The following is a 22,875-nucleotide window of genomic DNA, read 5'->3' as shown; positions in this document are numbered from 1 at the left end:
GTGTTTTTATTTTTTAGGGTACGGATTCAGGTAGACCCTGGTTTTGAGAAAGTTAATCCATCTGTCTAAGCCTGTTTCTTGATTTGCAAAATGGGGGTAGTAGTACCTGCCTCACAGGGGTGTAGTGCATGAAATGCAGTGCTCATTTCACTCCCTACATAGAATGTCTCGTACACAGTTCGTGCGAAGTGACAGCTTTTCATTTTAGGACATGAACAGAAAAGAGAATTCCTCACTCCACATCTTGCTTCTCTACAGGCACAAAGATACATTCCAAGTACATGTGGCAGGGGCCAAGCTCATGGTCTGGGGGCAGACCGTGTGCTATTGAGGGAAGAGAGGAATAAAACAGGTTGGTTTCTTATCCCTGGCCGCAAAATACTTCCATTTGGTATATTATGTAAAAACTAATCAGCGAGAGGGAGCTTTGGCTGACCGACTTTTTTAATGTACAAATGACACAGACTCAAGTTTAAAGAATTGTTTTTACAAATAGAGAAAAGACCAAGCCAGGATGACTTCCCACAAGGAAGGGATCTAAGGGCCACCCCATGAACTTCTTCAGGCCACCAAGGCTACTTCCTCCTTTTGTACCTATTAAGAAAATCAGAGGGGTCAAATATATGGTGACCGGAGGAGACTAGACGGGGTGGTGAGCACACAAGGCAACATACAGATGAAGTATAGAATGGTTTCACACGAATGGTGAAACAATGTTATTAACCAATGTTACCCCAATAAATCTAATTTTTAAAAAGATCTACAGTGAAAGACCAACCCCCAAGGCCAAAAAGAGGGAGGAGGAGCTCCTTTCCCATGACAAAAGGTTTCTTTTCCGATCTCAGAGAGTCCTAACCTCATCCTCCACAACTGCAAGTATTACCTGGAGTTCGATTTAAAGTTCCCTCCTCGTCTCTGGTGGGGCAAGCCTAACTGTTTCCTGTCTTCAAAGGAGGGGCTGTGGGTGAAGAGGACAAGATGCTGAAATGGCAAGCTGGTAGAAAAGTGGGTGGGCTCACCCTCACCCCACCCGGCTCCCACAGGAAGCAACACGCCTGGAAGAGGCCCTCCCTTCTCATGCACAACATGTAATAAAAGTACTTGGGAAGCACAGTCTGTCTCCACCCCGACCCAGGCCCAGGGGACTGGGAGGAGGAGTAAGACAACACATTCCCAAAGGCAAGCCAGGACCCACTGGGGTTCTATCGCTCTCCTGAGGAAAAGCTCTATTTCTGAACCAAAATGTGTCTTTTTACCTTCAAGGCAAAAGGACCTCAACACCTATTTCCTACTGTTCTCACCCTGGCATCCACAGATGGGCTGGTGAGCGGGCAGGCAGACAGAAGCCCTTGAAATTACAAGCTGTCGGTATATGAGAATTGGGAGTGGGGAAGGAGGGCGAGAACTCACAGCTTTCATCAAGATACCAAAAGCTTCGTAATGACTTAAAACCCTACCCAGCTCGATACTGCTTCAGGGCCTTCTTGCTCGTGTTGGTGAGTTCTTCATCAAATACCGATTTCTTCACCTGTTTTTGCTTCTTGGCTGTGCACAGACAGAATGGGTTAGATACGTCCTCTTTGGCCCAAGCTCCTAAATCCCCTTAAGCTCAAGGTAATGGTTACAAGTTCAATGGATGCTCTGGACTCATGATTGATTGACATGAAGGCCAGACAACAGATTCTGACAGAAAAGCGATTAGGAATAAGCAATATACCAGGTGTGAAGGAACAGCTCCAAAGCATGACTGCAGAGTCCAAAGTGAAATGGACCACTTACACGTGGACTGGGCCAACGACCCCCTTCACTTCCCTCTATCCTGACCCGCACGCACCTCCAAGTGGCAACTGCTAGGCACTTAGGCTCCAGTGTCCAAAAGGCCTGGTTTCAAATCCTAGCTACTCCCACTAACCACAGGGTCACTTTACCACTTGGAGCCAATAAAGGTACAGCTGTATACACCAGTACATACTCGTTACTCAAACACTAGGTTCTCATCACCATCCCTCTTATCTTCTCCCTGACTACAAGCACAGATTTCCCGAGAGCACCTTCCTACCAGCTCCTGTGGGCTCCCCACCCGCCTACCAGGGCCCCTGGCTGGCTCCTCCTCAGGCATTGCGCGGGCTCGCTTGGCTCTGCGGTTCCTCTTGGCCAGCCGCTCCGCAAACATCTGGGACTTGAGGATTTCAAACTGGGACCTTTCCTCCGCCTGGAGAGAGGAGGATGTGTGAGTACGGGACAGACCAGGCAGCCTCAGTTCCAGCGGGCCCAAGGGCCCAACTCCGACGGGGAAGCCACTCACCGTCATCTCCCCCTTCTTCTTGGTATCCTTGATAAACTTCTTCCTTTTCTTCTTTCCTCTTAAGGCCAAGTCAAACTCCTGCAGAGCCTTAGCAACTGGGATGAGAAGAGGGCACGAGACTTCAGGTACTGTTTTGTATCTTTCTTTAAACTTACATTAAGAAATGCACATTTTCTGAAAAGATTTTATCTATTTTTTTTTTAGAGAGGAGAAAGGGAGGAAGAGAGGAAAGCATTGATGTGTGAGACATATTAATCAGCTGTCTCTCGCACGCCCCCTACTGGGGACCTGGCCCACAACCCAGGCGTGTGTCCTGACTGGGAACCCAACCCGCAGCCTTTTGGTCCGCAGGCCGGCACTCAATCCACTGAGCCACACCAGTCAGGGCAGGACAAAATAAGAAATACATATAACATCTGACCTATAAATCTACTTTAAGAAATTTATCCTGCAAATCAGATATAATTACTTAATTGCAAAAGGGCATCTGTACAAAGTTATTCACTACATGACTTGTTAATAGTACCAAAAGATTAGAAACTACCTCAGTGTTCCTCAACAGGAGACTAATGAAATAAATTATAATCAACCTATCTGATGGAAGACCAGACAGGCATATTTTTTTGAAGGAAGGAAGGGAGGGAGGGAAGGAGGGAGGGAGGAAGAAATGAAAGAATGGAAAGAAAGAGAAATAAAGAGAAAGAAAGGAAAGAAAGAAGGAAAAAAAGAGAAAGAAAAGAAAGAAAAGAGAAAAAGCAAGAGAAGGTGGCTATGTATGTGCCTGTAGAAAATGATCTCCAAGCTATAAAATTAATTGAAAAAAGCAAGGTGTAAAACAACATGAATTCATTTGTTTTTTTAAAAATAGAATGGAAAAGAATATTAAAAAATATCTTCCTGACTTTTCTTTTTAATTGTGGCAAAACATATAACAAAATTTGCCACTTTACCTATTCTCGAGTATACAATTCTATAGCGTTAATTACATTCACATCATGATACAATCACCATCTTCTGTTCCTAACACTTTCTCATCATCCCAAACAGAAGCTCTGTAACCATTAGCTCCCTCCCCTGACCCCTGGTAATCTCTATTCTACTTTCTGTGTTTATGACTTTGCCTATCCAGGTACCTAATATAAGCAGAATCATCATAAATATTTGTCCTTTTGTGTCTGGGTTAATTCACCCAGCACGTGTTCATGGTTCATACTTGCAGCACGCGCCAGAACTTCATATGGCTGAAGACTATTCATTCCATGGTATACAGACCCATTTCATGTGTCCATTCACCTGTTGACAGACATGGGCTGCTCTCACCCTTTGACTATTGTGAATGCTGCGTCAACAAACACTGGCATGTAAGTATCCATCTGAGTCCCCATTTGCAATTCTTTGGGGTATAGACCTAGGGGTAGAATTGCTGGGTCCTGTGAATTCCATGTTTAGCTTTCTGAGGAACATCCCTGACATACTTTTCTCCTTCTTCCTCTCTTCTTTTGTCTGGAACCAGCTCCTCTCAGGCTCATGGTTCTGTGCCTCCTTCCCCTTCTCCAGGAGCTGCTTTGCTGTGTTGATCTGTGGGGACAGCAAGAGGATGCCTGCCATGGAACCCCTACCTGATAACGCAGAGCGGGGCAGCTGCAGGAAGCCGCTGTCCGCCAATGCTTGGGGCTCTGATGACCTGTTGCAGACACGGGACTCGGGGGGCTGATGCAGTATGCTTCCCCAGCGGCGCTGGGGACCGGGGCCCTCCACACAGCCTCACCTGGGCTTCCGATCGTTGCATCTCTCTTTCTTCAGCCTCGAGCTGGAGAACTGCGTACACATCTTTCTCCATTTTCTCAATCTTGTCTCGAAATTTCAGGATGACGTCTTAAGGGAAGAGAACAAAAAAGATTCTAAAATAAGGGTGAAGACTATGTAGTCGATGCAAATAATGTAAATGTATATTCAGTGACTTAGCGAACTGGTTTGTCTGTCTGTTGGATGTACGACTTCTCTGCTTATCAAGCTTGTAGGCCCAGCCCAAGTGTTCATGTTGCTCTTAAAGCAAATTCCGAACTCCTAAGCATGGCCCCTGCTGACCTCTCCGACCTTCTGTCTCCCTCTTGCTCACCATGCCCTGGGCCCTCTGGCCTCCCTTCCTCTTTACTGGCACACGAAGTCTGTTCCTGACTCAGAGGCGTGGCCCTGGTATTCTCTGCTTCACGCACTCTGTCCCCAGACCGCTCGTGGCCACCTCATTCTTGCCAACCAGGGCTCATTTCAAGTGCCATCTGTCTAGAGGCCTTTCCTGAACAGCTTTTCTAAAGTAGGCACTCCCCACCCCCGCAGTCCTCAATCACCACTTCTGTTAGCTTATTTATTATGTCTTTCTCCCACCAGAGGATCAGCTGGTTTTTTTCCTGCTGTATCTCCAACCTAAAATAGAATAAATAGCACCAAGCACACAGCAGTACTCAAAAATTGCTTGCTGGTCGAATGAATTAAATGAAAGAAAAAGACATATACGAAGGGAAAAAATGTCAGAAGGGATGTGTATGGCCCTTGCTGGTGTGGCTCAGTGGATTGAGGGCCAGCCTGTGAACCAAAGGGTCACCAGTTAAATTCCCAGTCAGGACACATGCCTGGGTTACGGGCCAGCCCCCCTGTGGGGGTGCGTGAGAGGCAACCACACATTGATGTTTCCCTCCCTCTCTTCTTCTTCCCTTCCCCTCTCTCTAAAAACCAATACATAAAATTTTTCTTAAAAAGAATATCTATCTAAATACTACAATGGTGAGATCCTTGACAATTACATTTTTGCTATTTTATTTACTAATTTCCAACAGTGAATACGCATTGTTTTTGTAACTTTAAAAAAGGATGTGTACTATATGACTCCTGTGGATGAGATGAACAAAAGGCACACAGTGTGTCCAAAAACAATGAGTGCTGATGTCCTCCCTTCCCTCTGCCCCTCCAGAATGGCGGGACAGAAGGAAATCAGTGGGGATTCTGCCCCAAGAAGAGCTTCTTTCCCCCAAGGCTGGAAGATACCTACGGATGAAGGGCTTGCGGCACGAACCTATCACGAGTCCCTTTTACACCCACAGAGACCGAGACTGGGCGAGCTGAGACCTGCCCAGGGTCGCCCAGCCGGGGGGAAGCAGCAGGGCAGAGATTCGAAGCGGGCTCCTGACTGCACAGCTCCTGCTCAGACCCACCGTACCGTCTCCTGGCCCTGCCTTGCCCTGCCTCAGGATCTGACCTAGACCACGCCCCACCCATGCCCTGCACGGGCAGCAGTGGTGCCTGCTCACCTTGGGGGAGTATCCGGGCCTTCACAGGGGCCTTGGCCGCCTTCACGATCTCCTTCAGCATCTTCCGCTCCTCTTCTCCCACCAGCGAGACCGAGCGCCCAGCCCTGCCGGCACGCGCTGTTCGCCCCACCCGGTGGACGTAGTGCTTGACGGTGTTGGGCATCGTGAAGTTGATGACCTGGAAGGTGGAAGCAGATCAGCAGTCATACCTGGGAGTTAGAGAAGGACAGGGCCACAGGGAGGCAAAGAGACTCCCACCCACCAGGAGTTCAGCGGAGGTGGAGCCTGCTCACCGTTTTGACCCCCGCGATGTCGAGCCCACGGGCTGCCACATCTGTGGCCACAAGGATGTCGATCTGTTCGTCCTTAAAGCGCCTGGAAATTGCCACAAAAAGATGTTCATTCAGACTCCCAAACCCCAACAGTGCTCCGCGGGGGCCTGAGCCAGCAGAAGGAACACGAATCCATTTGGAGTCAAGCAGCAGAGTGCGGACCAGCACAGCGGGGACAGACCCGCAATGTCAGCCCATCGGTACCCACGCCGCCCCCTGGTCCGTACAGAGCAGCAGACACCATATGCAGTGGCTCCCACACGCGGGGAAGTCTGGGAAAGGCAGCGCTAGACCACAGGACGTAGCATGCGCGGACATCTCAGCATTCAGGGCAGCTTTTCTCTAAAAAACAGTTCTCGGCTGCCGTGATAAACGGGCAGTGGGAGAGCTCCGAAGAGCCCCTCCTCGCCCGCCGGGCTGCCTCATTCTGTGCGAGTTACATGAAGAATCACACCTGCGAGCACACTGAACAGGGCCTGGCAAGGAAAAGGGTCAAGACAGCGGCCAGCTTTGATCCCAGCTCTCCTCCTGTCAGGCCCAGGTTTGTCCACTGCTCCGGAGCGGCCGTCAAGAGCAATGCAGGCTGAACTGTCCCCAGTCAAAATCTCCTGCCATGACCCCACTCAGCGGTTCCCATGCGCAAGCCCTGGGGCTTGAGTGTCACCTTCTGCGAGACCACAAAGTCGGAGTTCGGAGTGTATATCTAAGACGTCACCTTCCAGGAGAACGGCGCTGCCTGTGTCCCTGTTATTGCCCTGACATGACTTCTGGGGGTGTTTTCCCTCGTGCGAATGACGAGCACTCTCTGTGAGTGACCTGCCCACAGAAGGGTGGATGGGAGCCAGCCCCCACCCCCGAACTTTACCGGAGGGCCTCCAGCCGCTGCGCCTGGGACAGGTTGCCGTGGAGCTCGCCCACCTGCAGTCCCATGAGCCCCAGGAGGATGTGCATGCGGTGGGCCTGCTTCTTGGTCTGGGTGAACAGCATCACGTGGTCGGTGAAGGTCCTCGTCAACAGAGCTGGGCGGGACAGGAGAGTGAGCCAGCAGGTGTCTCCGGAACAGACTCCCTCCTCACCTGCCAAGTGTCGCCGTGCCTGGCACCAGGGTGCCTGGCACTAGGGAGGCAGGCGAGGTCCCTGCCCTCGTGAAGCTCACATTCCAGGGCGCAGACAGAGAAGTGGGTCCCCACCTCCCGAGGGTGATAAATGCAGGTGAGAGGGTACAGGGCGGATGGGCAGGTAGCTTCAGTGCTGGCCTCTTTTGAGCTGAATGACAAAGCAGGCCCACCCAGGAGATTTGGGGGAAGACTCCAGGCAGAGGAGGGAGCAGACAATAAGGCCCCGAGGAGGACAGGCCTGTGGAGCTGAGAAAGTGACAGCGGGCAAGTGTGGCTACAGCTCCAGGAGCAAATGCAACAAGGCAGGAAGGGGCCAGACACAGAGGAGCTTCCAGGACCCACCAGGGAGTGCAGGTTTTAGTCTAAGAGCAGTGGAAGGCACCAGAGGGCTTTAAATAAGGAAGTAACAGGAGCCAAATGCTCATTTGTAAACAGTTGCTTTTTTTAAAGATTTTACTTATTTATTTTTAGAGAGAGGGTGAAAGAGAGGGAGAGAAACATCAGTGTGTAGCTGCCTCTACTACACCCCCAACTGGGGACCCAGCCCACAACCCAGGTGTGTGCCCTGGCTGGGAACCGAACCAGAGACCCTTTGGTTTGCAGGCTGGCACTCCATCCATTGAGGGCGCCACCAGCCAGGGCGTCATTTTAAATGACCTGCAGCATGGAGAGTGGATGACCAAGGGACAAGGGTGGAAGGAGGACAGCCACGTAAGAGGCTGCTGCAATAATCCAGATGACAGAGAACAGCGGCCTGGACTAAGGCCAGAGGGGCAGCGGGGCAAGTGGTTGGCAGTTCAGCAGGGCTGGCTGGTGGGAGGGAGGTGAGGCAGTGGCACAAAGGGAGGGAAGGCTCCCATCGAGCGTGAGGGCCAAAGGAATGGCAGCACCACGCACTGGGCCAGTGGATGCTGGATGGAGGAGACTCCCGGGCAAGACCCAAGTGCTCCAGTGCAGCAGCCCTCATGAGGCCACGGGACTCTGGCACCCCACCCCGCCCAGTCCCACCTCGGGATTTCACCTGCCACAATGGCTTCCCGGTCCCCTTCCCGATTGGGCCGGATACGGACGAATTCCTGCCGCAGGTAGGGGGCCACATCCGTGTTGCTGTTCACGAATATCCGGACGGGGTTCTTCAAGGAGACAGAGGCCAGATCTTTGACCTGCCAAGCACAGAGACGGGGATGCTCGCCAGCCTGCCAGCGGGCAGAGAGGAAGGCAAGCCCGTGCTCGCCCCGGGTCTCTTCCCCAGCCCAGGCCGGGTCCCCCGGCGCCGCCTCCTGCATCCGCCCCACCGAGGAGACTCCCCGAGGCCCACCTCCTCTGTCATCGTGGCCGAGAAGAGCATGGTCTGGCGGTGGTGGGAGCACATTCGGATGATCTCCTTCATCTGCTCCTCGAAGTACTCATCCAGCATCCTGGGGAGCGGGGGAGGGAGGGAGTCAAGGGGCAGAGAACATCGGACAGGCAATGTGTTGGTGGTGTCGCTGGTTATGTTCCAGGCTCGTTTATTTGCTTATCTTATTAGCACTAACAAGACTCACTAAGAAGTATCATTTGGCCACATCTGTGTAATCTTTTTTGTTTTTCTTTCAGCTGAATTATTTGCAACAAGTTTTATATATATATATCATGCCACCTCATGCCAAAATATTTCAGCACACATTCCCAAAGAACAATGGCCTTCGACAGAATCACAATGTCATTGTCACACCCAAGAATTGAAGTGTCTGGATAAACATGTAAAATACAGTCCATATTCAGATTTCCCTAACTGTTCCCAAATATCATTTCCTAGTTGTCTTCTTAATGTTTTAGTCCAGGAACCCAAGTCCCTGTGTTGCCTCTGGCTGGCATGTCTCTTCAGTCCCCCTAGTTCAGAAAAGTGCCCTCCGCAGGGAGAACATGCGGGGGTGCAGACGGGCACCCCGCTCCCACCGCATCAGGAGACACAGGTCCCCAGTGGGTCCCAGCACCACTGATGTGATGCGGTCCCGTGGCTAAGGGGGGACCCGCCAGCTCTCACCACCGGTGGAAAAGCGTCTTCCTCTTTGTAAGGAACAGTGGTCGGTGAGATTACCCTGACTCTCAGCTGACGCAGTCCTCCCCAGGACTTCTCCCTCTGGGCCGGGCCCCAGTGGAGAATCAGGTATCAGCTACGTTCAGTTGTCGTGTCTCCTTAGTCACTTCAGTCTGGAACTCCCGTAGCCTTTCCTGGCCTTTTGAGATGCTGATGTGACTTGGGGTTTGTTTTTATTTAATTTTTTTGTACACTATTTTTTTAATGATTCTGACATGTTTGAAAAATACAATTCTCTTTCCCTTTAAAACCTAAATATAATCGTGTTCCTTTTACTTCCTTTAGGCTTCAAGAAGGGTTCGTTTGCTCTGTCCGTCAGTCAGTCAATTATTCAACGCTCACTGAGCATCTGCTAGGTCCCAGATGCGGCCCTGGGCACGGAGATGCGGCAGCAAGCCGCACACAGCTGGCCCTTGACGAATATGTTCTGGGGCAGAGGCGGGACACAGCCGCCACACCAGCACTCAGGTATGGATGAGGGAGGCCAGCGAGGCCCAGCACCTCGGAGAACAGAACGTGAGGTAGGAAGGGGAGGGTGAGGCAGGGGAGTGGGGGGAACGCCGGACTTGCTATGGAGAGTGAGCGACCAGCGAAGGCCCCTCAGGTAAGTGGCAACAGGAGCAGAAACCTGAGGAGGTAAAGGGAGCCATTCCGAGCTGAGGGCAAGGCAGATGCAGAAACCCCCAAGTGGGTGAGTGCTGGCAGGAGGTACTGATGATGTCTAGCGGGTATGGAAACGAGGAGGCAGGCATGGCACCAAGAATCCTGGCCGGAACAACCGGAAGGAACGGGTTGCCGTGTACGAGATGGGAAGAGAGGGGGAGGGGCACATGGACCAGAGCTTGGTCAATGGAGATGCTGCGATTTGAGAATAAACCTGAACAGCCTTGGGGTTTTGTGGCTTCCTTCCCCTGCCCCCACCTCCCTCATCAGTCTAGGTCATTACGACTTTACTCTGTCCAGTCATAAAGGAAAGAGGTGAGCAGATGGGACACAGAGGAGACAGCAGGAGAGAGCGAGCGAGCCCCTCATCACAGCGACAGAGGCTGTTTGTGGGACCCTCTCTGTGCATGGCGCTTCGCCCAACTGCCCACGTGAACCCTCAACACCACGAGGTGGGCGCTATGCTTATCCCCTACCGACAAACCAGAAAACGTTCTGCTTTGAGAATCTAAATGATGTTTCCAAATCTCAGTTAGGAAGTGGCAGGGTGTGAGCTACCCTCCCTTCTAACCATCGCGTTACAGAAGGAGAAAGAGCGCAGGATGGTCTGGGCTCAGCATGGACAAAGGCCCCGACGTGAGCAGCTGAACTGGTGAGAGCCACGCAGAGTAATACGGGGTGGCAGGCCCCCATCTGGGGCTGGGGCCCTTTGGGACCCCGAGGAGTACCTGTCGGCCTCATCCAGGATGAGCACCTCGATGCTGCTCAGGTGGAAGGAAGGGCAGTTGTGCAGGTGATCGATGAGCCGGCCCGGGGTGGCGATGAGGATGTCGGGCACTGCCCGGAGAGCTGCTTCCTGAGACTTCACATCCAGGCCGCCTGCGAAGAAAGGAGCCCCAGCAGGCAGGCAGTTCAGCCATTCAATGCTGCGGGCGGAGTCCTGCCGCCTGCCGGGTCTCTGCCAGATGCAGGGGCAACAGCAGAGAACACAACGGACAAAGGCCCCGTGTGTGTGGATTTTATAGTCTGCTTGGAGGGACAGATGACTTCATTACAACTGTGTTAAATGCAAACATCACAGAAGATGATGACAAAAAGGCACTTCGGATTCACGCCTCTAAGGACTGAGAGAAGCTGCAACACTGAGGCCTTTCCACATCGCCTTCGATGTCCCGGGGCAGAGGGAGGGTGAAGTGGAGGTTAGATGACGTTATCAGAAAAATACTGCCCCGAACAGAAGTCATGCAAAGCAGAAATTATATCCTAAATTTGCTCAGTACTGAGAAAGATTTTTTTCATGATTCCGAAGTTTCATTCTGTAAGACTGGTTAAGTCTCCATCAAGCCCTTGCCGCTCCCCTTCCCCAGTTTCTGCTATAAAAACACACTGTTGGGTCTTAAGTGGAGTCAGTCACATCAAGGCTTCCCTGGAACCTGTCAACCTCGGATGGCGGGGCAAATGCATCCTCTACCACATCACAGCGTCGCAGGGGCTGGCGGCCCTCAGCCCGACACTCACCCACGGCCAGGCAGGTGGTGATGCTGCAGAACTGGGCCAGCTGCTTGACGACCGAGTGCACCTGGATGCCCAGCTCCCGGGTGGGCACCAGCACCAGCACGCGGGTCACTGGAGCCTGGCGGGGTTTGTAGATCAGACGCTCCAAGACGGGCAGCGCGAAAGCGGCAGTTTTACCTGGAGACACGGGCAGGAAGCAAGCAAGGAGAGGAGCTTCATCCCCTTCCAGGTTTTAGGTTTCACCTGAGCCCAGAAATACACTATGGGTCACTGGTTGCAGGGGGGTCTGCTGAAGGTCCTCTTCATTTAATTCTGTCAGGGCATCTCCTTGACCAGGCCCGCCTGTCTCTTCCAAGATAGGCCCTTGTCACAGGAGTCAAGATTTTATAAAGGGGTGTTGAATATTGTATATTAGTGCAGTTAATTATACAGTAAAAATGTCATCTAATAAGATACTCTGCAACCATTTTTTAAAAAGCCAAGAATATTTAAAGAAATAGAAAAATATATCATACTTTTTTTTAAAGGGAGCTACTAAACAGAATATAGCGTTTTATGTTAAAAATTATATTTGTGTATTTAGCAAAGTGGCCTTTTGGCGAGTCCACTTGGAGCTTGTTCCAGGCCGGACGTCCTCCTCCTGCCTCCCCTGCCCCGGGTCCCTGTGGTTCTCACCTGTCCCAGTGGCTGCACAGGCGCAGATGTCTTTCCCCAACAGTCCCACGGGTATACACGCCTTCTGGATCGGGGTGGGCTGCTTGAAGTTCATGGCTGTAATGGCCTGAAGAAGAAGGACAGAGTTAGACGGCAGGAGAGGGGGAGTCTCAGCATGAAACACACAAGGCCGTTTTCCAAACAAGTGTTATCTCCCGGTCATTCAATGCACGAACATTTACTGTGCCTCTTGTGTGTGAGGCACTGTTCTGGGCACTGAGAGTACAGCAGTGAACAGAAGAAGAGGAGTCTTCACATCAGACAGAAAACGAACACATGTCCTATGAAGATGACAGCTATGGAGAAGGCAGGAGGGGTGGGTGGAGGAGGGGAGTGAGTGCGTGCGGTTTACAGTGGGGTTGTCAGCAGGGTCTCACTGAGCAGAACCCGGAAAGCAGCAAGGAGCCACGCCAGCAGACTTCCGGAAGACTCTTCCAGGCAGGGGGAACAGCAAGGGCAAAGGCCCTGAGGAAGAAGGCGCCTGACGTTCGGCGGCCAGCGAGATGGCAGTCTGGCCAGAGCAGCACGAGTGCTGAGACGTCATCAGAGACACCCAGGCAGGGCTGGGTCCCACCGGCCACCATGGAACTTTCTGTTGCAGAGGGCTCTGGGGCAGCTGCGTGGCCAACGGAGTTCAGGGAGGCCTAGAGCCCAGGTACAGGGCTACTGCAATAACCCGTGGTTGTCAGAAGCAGCCACTACCTTCAGAAGAGGGCGGGAAAGGTTCATGTCCTGGAACGAGAGGCTTTCATCATACTGGGAGGCGTCTTCAAAAAATCCTCCTGCTTCCTACACCGCAAAGTCAAAGACAGAATGAGAACTCAGCAAAAGGGGCCCAAGAAAGCAAACTGACCCTAAAATCCCGTGAGGTGGCAAACCAAGCCACACGCCCTTTCCCAAGCCCACGCTCACCTGTCCTTTCTTCTTCTTCTTCTTCCGCTCCTTTACTTTGAGCGTGTCTGTGGAAGAAAACAGAGCTGATTAACTAGGGCTTCTCCTTACCGAGCATCTACAGTCTGCTAGAGCCTGTCCGGAGTGCCTTATGCGGCTCGCTCACTGGGCCCACTCAACGACGAGAGGGCGCGACCGGCAGGAGCCTTATTTCGAAGCCAAGGTCACTGCGCAGAAGCGCAGGCCAGTGTCTCACCCCAGGTCAGACGGGCAGCAAGCGCGCCCAGTCCCAGAGGGCAGAGGCTCAACCACTCTGCTGTGTCATGATGCCCTGGCTCTCGTTTCTGCAGTAGATGCTCACGGAGCCCCCACTGCGGGGCTGGACCCACCTGAGGGGGGCTGGGGGGGACCTAGCACCCAAGTAAGTTTGAGTCACAGAGGCGCTGGCAGCCGTGTGAGGCTGGAGATGAGGAAGAGTAAACCCTGCCTACAAAGCACAACCCTAACAAGATCCCAAGAAACAAAGAGAAGATAAAAGGAAGGAGTTGAACACGGAGACCTTAAATCCAACTGTGTAAAAGAGCATGGGCAATCCCACAAAGCAGAGGCAGATGCTCTCCAGCATCCTGTTCCTGTTCCTAACGGCACCACTGAGCCGCCCACCTGCTTTCGTGAGGATGTTCTCCTCGGCCGACGAGTAGTCGGTCTCTGATTCATCTTCTGGGCCTTCCTCGTCTTTCCCTTCAAGGTCTCCCTGCTCCTCCGGATCAGAGCCCTCCTTTGCTTCTTCCTCCTTCTCCAACTTCCCGGACTTGGCTTCTTTATCCTGGAAAAAAAAAATGTACAATAAAGCAAGGCGACAACAAGCTTCAGGAAATCCAGAACCTACGAAGAGCAACACTGTGCTCTGTGGATTCTTGGTGAGTAGTAAGAATGATGGACACATGGGGGAACCTGCCTACACCAGGCAGACCTCAACTCGGGCTTAGAGAGAAATGGGGGTGGGTGCGGGGGGGGGGGGGGGGGGGGGGGCGGGGGGTAGTGTTGTCCAGAGCACAGCTGTGGGCTAAAGTACAAGGAGAAGTAACTGCTTTGCCTCCTCACCTCTGTCTTCCTTTTCTTTCGAACCTTCTCAATCTTCTCATCTAAGGTAGTGGCTGCCCTCTGCAGATGAAAATACAGAAATGAAAGGTACATACATATGGGAAAGAGACAGAACAAGATTTCTCTGAGGGTTGGATCTCAGATGTTAACATAAGAAAAGGTTGTCTGTCCTTCGGAAGATCAACCAATCCACAGATTATTCACAGCCAAAAGAAACGTTAATTAAGTGGTCTATTTGTGGAAGAACTTTTAGTTACCTGGAACCAATAAGAACATCCAATTTTAGAAGGTGTTTACTATTCAGAATAATACAGTTACCAAAAGATGTCACATTATATCTGAATGCTACTTAGAAAAACTTTCCCTTACCAATCAGACATAATGTAGCCTATTAACTAAAATGTTGAAATCCACCCTGGTTGGTGTGACTCAGTGGATTGAGCACCGAAAAGGTTGCAGGTTCAATTCCCAGTCAGTGCACAGGCCCTGTGGGCCACGTCCCCAGGAGGGGGTGTGCAAGGGGCAACCACACGCTGATGTTTCTCTCCCTCTTTCTCCCTTCCTTCCCCTCTCTCTAAAACAAAAGTAAATAAAATCTCTCTCTGAAAATAAATAAAATCTTTTTAAAAAAAGTTGAAATCCCAGCAAATTCAGGTAATGCTGGATAGTGCTAAAACTTCAGAAAGGGTTAAGGAATGGAAGGCCCTCGCTGTGCACGCGCAAAGCTCCCTGGACTGCTACGGCGCTCACCGCAACTACAGTTAACTGTGTAATCCTCGTCTAGTTGTGTCCTACCCTGCTAGGCGGTAAGCTTTATAAGGCCAAGTCTTTCATTACACTGGGTCCACATGAACAGAAAAAAAAAGAAATGCCCTCTGAAGATGACCTAGTTTTATTTCATTCAGAACAAGGACCAACAACAGAGTCTGGACTAAACTGCTCTGAGCGGGCACTATTTCTCTCTGAATTGCATGAAATACAGAACGACTTTCATGCATCCTCTCGCTTGTTAGTCAGACCCAAAGAGGAGCATGGGATCCTGGCAAATAAGCAGATGACAATGACATCTGTGGAGCATTGACTATCCTGTGTGGGAACCAGGAACTCTAAATAATAAGGTCACATGAGATTACCTGGCAAGTGACAGAAATGACAGTATCTGTGGGGCAAAGTCTGGCTATCAAAAACCACCTCTACCAAAGGTGCCTGCTAGACTGTTCTTCGTTACAAAGGTTTCCTTCTAATATTCAAAACAAGGAGTGAACACCTAAAAAAAGAGACCATTTTTAACATAGCTATGTACATTTTTTTTTAGAATTTTATCTATTTATTTTTAGAGAGGGAAGGGAGGAAGAAAGAGGGAGAGAGAAACATGAATGTGCGGTTGCTGGGGGCTGTGGCCTGCAACCCAGGCATATGCCCTGACTGGGAATCAAACTTGCGATGCTTTGGTTCGCAGCCCGAGCTCAATCCACTGAGCTATGCCAGCCAGCCAGGGTGCTATGTACATTTTTAAAATATCAAACAATTTATATGCAATGTTTGGTATTTCTAAACCATTGAACTAGTATTATCAGGTTTCCTCCAAGACTTTTTTTCATATTCTAATGTTTATAAAATCAAGAAGGGTCTCTCATTATATATACTAAAGTCAGTCTGAGCTCACCATCCCCTCCTCCAGGAAAAGCTGTCATGGACATTTTAATGAAAGCAATAAAATATTATTGGTATTTTAAAATATCATCTGTAGATCAATGAATGTTTGTAACTCAAGTCTGCAATAAATCTATTTTGCACTTGTTTGGTTTTAATCAGGACTGTGGGTAACTTATGATTTCTCCCTACCCCATCAAAACTATACCTCGTATTTCCAAAGGAGTTCCAACATCTGCTGAATATAAGCAGATGGCAAAAGGCGGTGGGCTCAGGGTTAGCCTCCATAACACACTGTCCCACCCTAACAGCCCAAGGTCCGGAACTGCCAATTACTATCAGCCTCACCTTCTTCTTGAGCTGGCTCATGACATCGGCCATGGCCCAGCTGCCATCGTACATCCCCTCCTTTTCAGTGAAAACGAAGTCAGGGTTGAAGTCGGCACTGCGGTTCTTCTGCAGGGCTTTCTGCTTTCTGCCCAGCACAATGGGCCCCTGAGAAGAGGGAGAAGATGGGTGACCCTGGGACTGAGATGAGAGAATGCGAGAAGAGGAAGAAGAAAATGAGGGAACCCGAGGAGAGAAAGGAGGACTCTACAAGGCAGAAATTGACAGATGACAGAAAGAAACCAACTGGTCTGTAACTGTTACAGGAGATTTTAACACACCTCTCTCAGTAACGATCAGTCAGGCAGACCAAAAAATGAGTATCTCTGAAGAAAATGTGAACAGCACAATTATCAAGCTTCGCTTCAATGAACACACAGAGAGCACGGCACCTACGTTAGAGAATGAACATTCTTTCTGAGTACACATGGAGTAGTTGCAAAAACGAGTCATGTAATAGATATTTCAGCAAACCTTCAGTGAGTTTCCAAAAAGTCCACTTATAAAGAATTTGCTCTCTGCCCACCATTCAGTTAGGTTAGAATCACTAACAGAAGGACAACTTCAAAAACCCATGCATTAGGAAACTGGAAAGGAAGGAAGACAAGCTGATCTGTGTCTTCAGGATAAACTGAGAAGAAAAAACCCGGACAACTAGAAAGTGCTTCGCTGACTTATACTCTGGACTTAAACAACCTCGTAAGAATTCTGACCCTTGGTTTCCCTCTTAGTGATGATCACTATTTCTCAGGGACCTCATTTAACTACTGATAGTTGCACAGCACTTCATACTTGAAGTTTTGCATTACCGTTTGCCGTATTTGCTTTATTCCTTTTTTATAACAAATTTTCCATTCAAGAATCAATTGTGGTGGCTAAGTGGAGAATACAGTAGAGGCGGACAAGAGAAAAAGCTGGAGACCAGGTGTATTAGTACCCCCTGGGTACCCAGGTATTCTATGTACCTAAGGCACAAGATGTCAGTGGCCTGGACTAGGAGGAAGCAGTGTGGATGCAAGGTTTCTGGCTTGAGATGGAGCAGGTTGGGAGGGTAAGGGAGAGAGACTAGCGTCCAGCTTTGGAGCAGTTAAATTTGGGGAAGCCACGGGACACCCACATGGCAGTGTCGGTAGACCCCAGGTCGCAGAGGGGAAAACGCTCCTGCTGGATCTTTGAAGAGCGAGGACTTTTTTTCATGACACTCATCCCTTTTTAACTGCCATACTACCTAATGTCTGGAGCCCCACCCCCACTGCAGCACAAGCTTCAGGAGAGGGGTGTCCTTGTCCATCTCGTTCATTGCCCTGTCCCGAAGGCTCAATATCGGGTGTAACAAATGCAAATATTGAATAAGTACTGGCGTAACGAACGAATGGGTAACCACAGCTCCCCGAGCAGGAACCAGGCCTTGCTTCACCTCTGGATCTCTGTTACAAGGCTTGGATTAAATAACAGTTCAGTGAATGAGTACTGGGTTCACCAAGGCGACACGGAATGGCACGGGCACAGTGCGGAGGTGAGGAAAAGTCGTGGCGAGCAAACTGAGGAAGATCTTGGGGTCCCCGTGACACCCTTCTGCGGACACAGGACGGCCTGGCCGGCTGCGGGGGGGGGGGGGGGGGATGCTGAGGATTTGGGGGCGGGAGCAGAGGCAGAGGAATCACAGGGAAGGAAAGCTGATCGAGGACATTTGACTGCCCGCCGCTGCGCCCGGACCCCCGATCGGCTCATACCTCCTCCGCCTCATCTCCGGAGTCAGACTCGGACTCCACGGGCACCTCATCATCGTCGCCTATGGTGCCGATTAATCCCAGCTCCGCCAGCATGTTGCCGCAGCAGCTACTTCCGGAAAGCCGCACGCCGCGTAGGCCGGCTCTTACTTTTTCCGCGACGTTCGGGTCGTCACTGCTGACGTCACTTCCGTTTTGAAGGAGTCCCAGCCAGGCCACCGCGCCCGAATTCTTAAGTGCGCCTGCGGCACTACGGGGCGTGGTTTCTGGTGACAAAGGGGCGGGGCTCTGTCTTAGATTTCATTGTTTTGGTGCTGGGAAAGCAGTGGGAACGCTGGAGTGTGCGAGGGGCGAGAAAGTTCAAAGGGCTGTGTGGATAAGCTCTGTATGTGTGTATTTAGGTACAAAAATTATAGAAGATAATACAATAAATGTTAGCAGTGATTATCTCTTGGGTTGTAGAATTTTAAGTGATTTTATTTTCTTTTTAGATGTTTCCACACAAAAAAACATTTTCATAAAAAAGAAATAATAGCTAAAACACTTACAGAATATTTACCATGTGCCCAGTACTGCTAAGTTCTTTTTCATGTATTAAGTTAATCCTCACCGCAACCCTTGCAAAAGTTACCATTACTATCACCATTTTACAGATGAGGACACTGAGGCACAGAAGGGTAGCAAGGTCATAGAGACAGTTATTAAATGAACCAAGTTTATAATGTAGGCATGTAGGTGGTGGCTCCAGGGTCCTTAGGAACCTGTAGGACCCTGGTCTCGGGTTTACCAGAAACTTTTCTTCTCGTGTCTGCTTGTGGAAATACTACTCTTAAATGTAGCTTGTAATTATTTCCTGTAGACAATGTTCCCTAAATATCACCTCCTATACGAAGCCCTCCCGGATTGTCCATCCTCTTTCATAGACATTGCTCCTTCCATAGCAACACCTTCTACAAGTTGTACCACAAGGTAGGTTTAATTGCCTTTTTTAAAAAAACCATTAAAAGTTTTTCATGGGCTTAAACAGAAACTCTGTACCCATTAAGCAATAACTACCCATTCTCTCTCCCCAGTCCTTCCCAACCTCTTGTCTACTTACTGTCTCTATGAATTTCCTATTCTAGATATTTCATGTAAGTTGCAATATCCAATATTGGTCCTTTTGTACCTGGCCAATTTCACTTAGCATACTGCTTTCAAGGTTCACGTGGAAACATGTATCAGAACTTCATTATGTCTGAATAATATTTTGTTGTAGGTCCATACCACATTTTGTTTATCCATTTTTCTGTTGATGGACACTGGGTTGTTTCCACCTTTTGGGTATTGTGAATAATGGTGCAATGCACATTAACATACAAGGATATATTTGAGTCCCTCTTTGCAGTTCCTTTGGGTATATGCATATACCTAAGAGTGAAATTGCTGGGAAATAGGAAAATTCTATGCTTAGGTTTTTGAGGAACCACTTGTGGGGTGGGCTCCACCTACAGAGCCCAGAGATAAGAATAAGTCTACCAAAACGTGATCTGCTTGGGGAGGAAAGATAGCCAATCTCTCAGAGGAGAAGGGCCTTGAGCCTGTTCCTCAACAGGCTTTGACTGGGTTCAATTTGCACAAGAATACAGGTGAGCCCATCAATCATTGTCAGCAGTAAGGATCAAACAATAGATACCATTCAAAGAACTATGAGGGCTTATTCTGAGTCAGGGTCAGTTAGCTCAAGGGCCATGAAACTTTGAGAAACAAACTCATTTTATGACAGGACCCTTATCAGAAAATTGAGAGCATTCTTAGCAAAGCAGGTTTCACAGGATCTTATGCATTCTTTCTTAGGCCTGACCACCCTGGGGAACTGCCTGTTCCTGCCCAAGGCTGCACCACCCTCCCGTGTTATTTTAGGCTTAAGTCAGATGGGGGAAGTAAGGCAGCCAAGAGATTAGGAGACTTCTTGAAGACAGAATGAGAACTCAGGCTATGACAAAGCCAAGGGGTGAGGGTCCATCACTCCCTTTTTCTATAGCCCCCCAAGTCCTTCCCTGATGGCCCCTTTGTGGCCATGCCTGTCTTAGGTCGACACTCCCTTGAGAAATCTTACTCCTCATTGGCTAACCAGTCATTCACCTGGGGCCAAGCAGGGTGAAGTACAGGGGGCAGAGGTGGCACCCCTGTCAGGGAGATAAGCTTTATCTCTTTAGTGGCTTATGGTCCCAAGGTCTTTTACTCAGCCTTAGCCATGGGGGGTTTACAGCTTCTGAAACTAGTCAGGGCGTTTACCTCTTTTTTGTTTGCAAAATCAATTGTAGTTGTTAAGCCTGCGATACCTACTATTTAATGCGATCTCGAGAAAATAACCTCCATATATATCATAAAGCACAAATAAGGAGAAAGACAAGGAGACACCCAAGGGCTGCTAGGACCCAAATTCATAAATTCAGTCCATCGAACCAGTTCTTAGGGTTCAGGCATCGTAGATTATCGTGAAGGGTCTGGAACATTTTCTGTTCGGTTAGGCATTTGACGTCACTGAGCTGCTGGTGGAGCTCAAGATGGAACTGATCACACTGTCCTCTGAGACTGGTAGAGAACGTGCTCTGCGGGCGATGACGAACATCTGCCCAGGAATGCTCACTGGAATTCCACCTCGGCGGGGCGGGGGAGGGGCCGGGGGACACACAGCTTGGAGAAGTCTGGATCACCAGAGTCCAGTGCAGCAGAGGTGGGTCGCAGGCAGGGCAGCCTTTTTCATGGTACGGCTTCACCCGTCTTCTCTGGCAGCCCCAAAGATCCTCCTGGAGAGGAAACACAAGCATACCCTCTTCCCCAAGTCAACAGTTCAACCAGCCCTTCCCGTCTTCCTTCCCCTAATGGATCTCTGTACCAGACCAAGGGTGTGGGCCTTCAGGCCTGTTTTACATGAGGTGTTTGTCCATGGGTGTCTTTAAATTATCATCACAATTCAAAAAATTGTATGTAAATATTGCTAGCATGGTTAAAGTCCTGGGGGATGTTTCCTGTGCATATACCTAAGAGTGAAATTGCTGGGAAATAGGACAATTCTATGTTTCTCTTTTTGAGGAACCACCAAACTGCTTTCCACAATGACTGCACTATTTTACATTCCCACTAGCAAGGTATGAAGGCTCCAATTTCTCCACGCCCTTACCAATACTTGTTATTTTCCTTTTTTAAAAAAATTATAGCCTCGGATCTATTTTAACAGTGGTTGCGACGGTGGCAAAATTCATACCCTGGATTCAGATGCAGATTCTTGTGAATGAAGAATACCTACTGCTACTTCATTGAGGGTTACTTCCTAGACCAGCAATTTTCAGCCTTTTTTATCTCATGCCACACATAAACTAATTATGAGAATTCTGCAGCATACCAAAAAAAATTTTTTTTGTTGACCTAACCAAAAAATAGGTGTAATTTTGATTGATTTACATAAAAAATACTAGTAGTAATTACCTACTCTTCTTGCTCCATAGTGACTTTTTGAAAAATCAGTAAAGGACACATGGACAAAAACTAGGGGGAGAGTGGTATTGGGAGGAAAGTGGGGAGGGTTGGGTGGGTGGGCTGGATTGGGAGTAAAAGGGAGAAAACTGTACTTGAACAATGATTAAAATAAATAAAAAAGAAAAAGAAAAATCAGGTGCCTATACTTATGTATAAGGATTTCTGGTAACAAGAATTAACCAATCAGATGCAACTTTATTATGCAATGTGCCCAGTAAGATGCAACTCTATTGTATGACCTATAGCATTCACACCTGGCGGCTATTGTGTTGGCTGTTATCATTTTTTAATTTCACAATCTAAAGGAAAAGAGGTCTGTGCCCCCGACTAGTCAGGTATTGTGTGTTTTAAGAATTTTTGCACCACGCCAGTTGAAAATCACTGTCCTAGACCAGTATTTCTTTACCTACAGATTCTAATGCAAAGTATAACTCATCAATACAAAACTCTCTCATAAGCACACATTTTTGATACATTTACGGGGACCTCATCACCTCCTGGAGTCCATTCAGTCATCCCAAGTGAAATCCCTTGTTCCAGACAGTGGACAGTTTCATCTGATGAACCTTCTGTCCACTACTCTTCGCCTCTGCCGCTGCTGCCTGGTTCAAGTCACCATCTTCTCTCACATGGGCGCCTGCACTAACCTCCACTGGGCTCCCTGAGTCTCCTCTTGCCCCCCTTCAATCCATTCTCCACACAGCAGAAAGGTCTTTTATACGAGTGATTTAAAAGATTTGTATTTATTTTTAGAGAGAGGGGAAGGAAGGGAGGGAAACATCGATCAATTGCACACCCCCAGCCGGGGACCTGGCCCACAGCCCAGGCATGCGCCCTGACCAGGAATCAAACCAGCCACCTTTCTGTTTGCAGGATGATGCCCAACCCACTGAGCTGCACCAGTCAGGGCAACAGAGAGGTCTTTTAAAAACCCAAATCATCTTGCCTTGGCCCCCTGCTTAAACACTACAATGCATTTAGCATAAAATCCTGACTCTTCTGTATGGGCAACACGACTCTCCCTACCCCTACAGCTTCTACTACTGCTCTCCACCCTGTTTCCTGCACTCCAGTCACTCTGGCCTTCTTCCTTTTACGCAAGCCAATCTCCCTCCCACCTTAAGATCCTCGCAGTGACTTCCCTCTGCCTGGAATGCTGTTCCCTGCCTTCAGTTCATGTCTGGCTCTTTCCCATCCCCAGGTTTCAGCTCAGATGGTACCTCTTTGGAGAGTCCTTCTCTGCTCAGCCTATAAACCAGCAGTGACCATCTCGATCTCATTCCTATGTATTTCCTCATGGCATTTAGCACTCTTTGAGATCATTATATTTACCTATTTGGCGAACTGTTTTAATAGTCGATCATACTGCATGTACACTCCCAAGTGGTGGGGGCTTCATCTATCTTGTTCACTACTATATGCCCAGTGCTTACTTAATACAGTGCTTGGCACATAGTAGGCGTTCAGTAAATACTACATGAATGCACAAGTGAGTGAATGTCTTTATGTGTCTTTGAATCGTTTTCAGGTGTGTGTCAACTGTGTACGTCAGTGTT

The 22,875-nt window shown here is 49.2% G+C and overlaps 1 protein-coding gene across 1 annotated transcript; it reads right to left on the bottom strand.

Annotated features, from left to right (window-relative positions):
• Positions 1-431: 431 nt before the first annotated feature.
• On the bottom strand, positions 432-17,962 carry DDX27 (DEAD-box helicase 27). Its single transcript, XM_028524809.2, has 21 exons — positions 17,801-17,962; positions 16,029-16,175; positions 14,028-14,087; positions 13,587-13,749; positions 12,945-12,991; positions 12,735-12,821; positions 11,994-12,099; positions 11,322-11,495; positions 10,532-10,682; positions 8,379-8,478; positions 8,082-8,223; positions 6,808-6,961; positions 5,904-5,985; positions 5,611-5,788; positions 4,074-4,180; positions 3,781-3,883; positions 2,306-2,400; positions 2,089-2,212; positions 1,458-1,545; positions 884-958; positions 432-594 (listed from the first exon to the last, which is right to left on the bottom strand). The coding sequence occupies exons 1-21, from the start codon at positions 17,891-17,893 to the stop codon at positions 576-578; spliced, it is 2,295 nt and encodes a 764-aa protein (XP_028380610.1). The 5' UTR covers positions 17,894-17,962; the 3' UTR covers positions 432-575.
• Positions 17,963-22,875: the final 4,913 nt, after the last annotated feature.

The sequence above is a fragment of the Phyllostomus discolor genome, chromosome 9 (assembly GCF_004126475.2).
Source record: "Phyllostomus discolor isolate MPI-MPIP mPhyDis1 chromosome 9, mPhyDis1.pri.v3, whole genome shotgun sequence".
Taxonomy (NCBI): domain Eukaryota; kingdom Metazoa; phylum Chordata; class Mammalia; order Chiroptera; family Phyllostomidae; genus Phyllostomus; species Phyllostomus discolor.
Note: the sequence above shows the minus strand (reverse complement) of the source record. Positions and strands in the feature narration are given on the sequence as shown.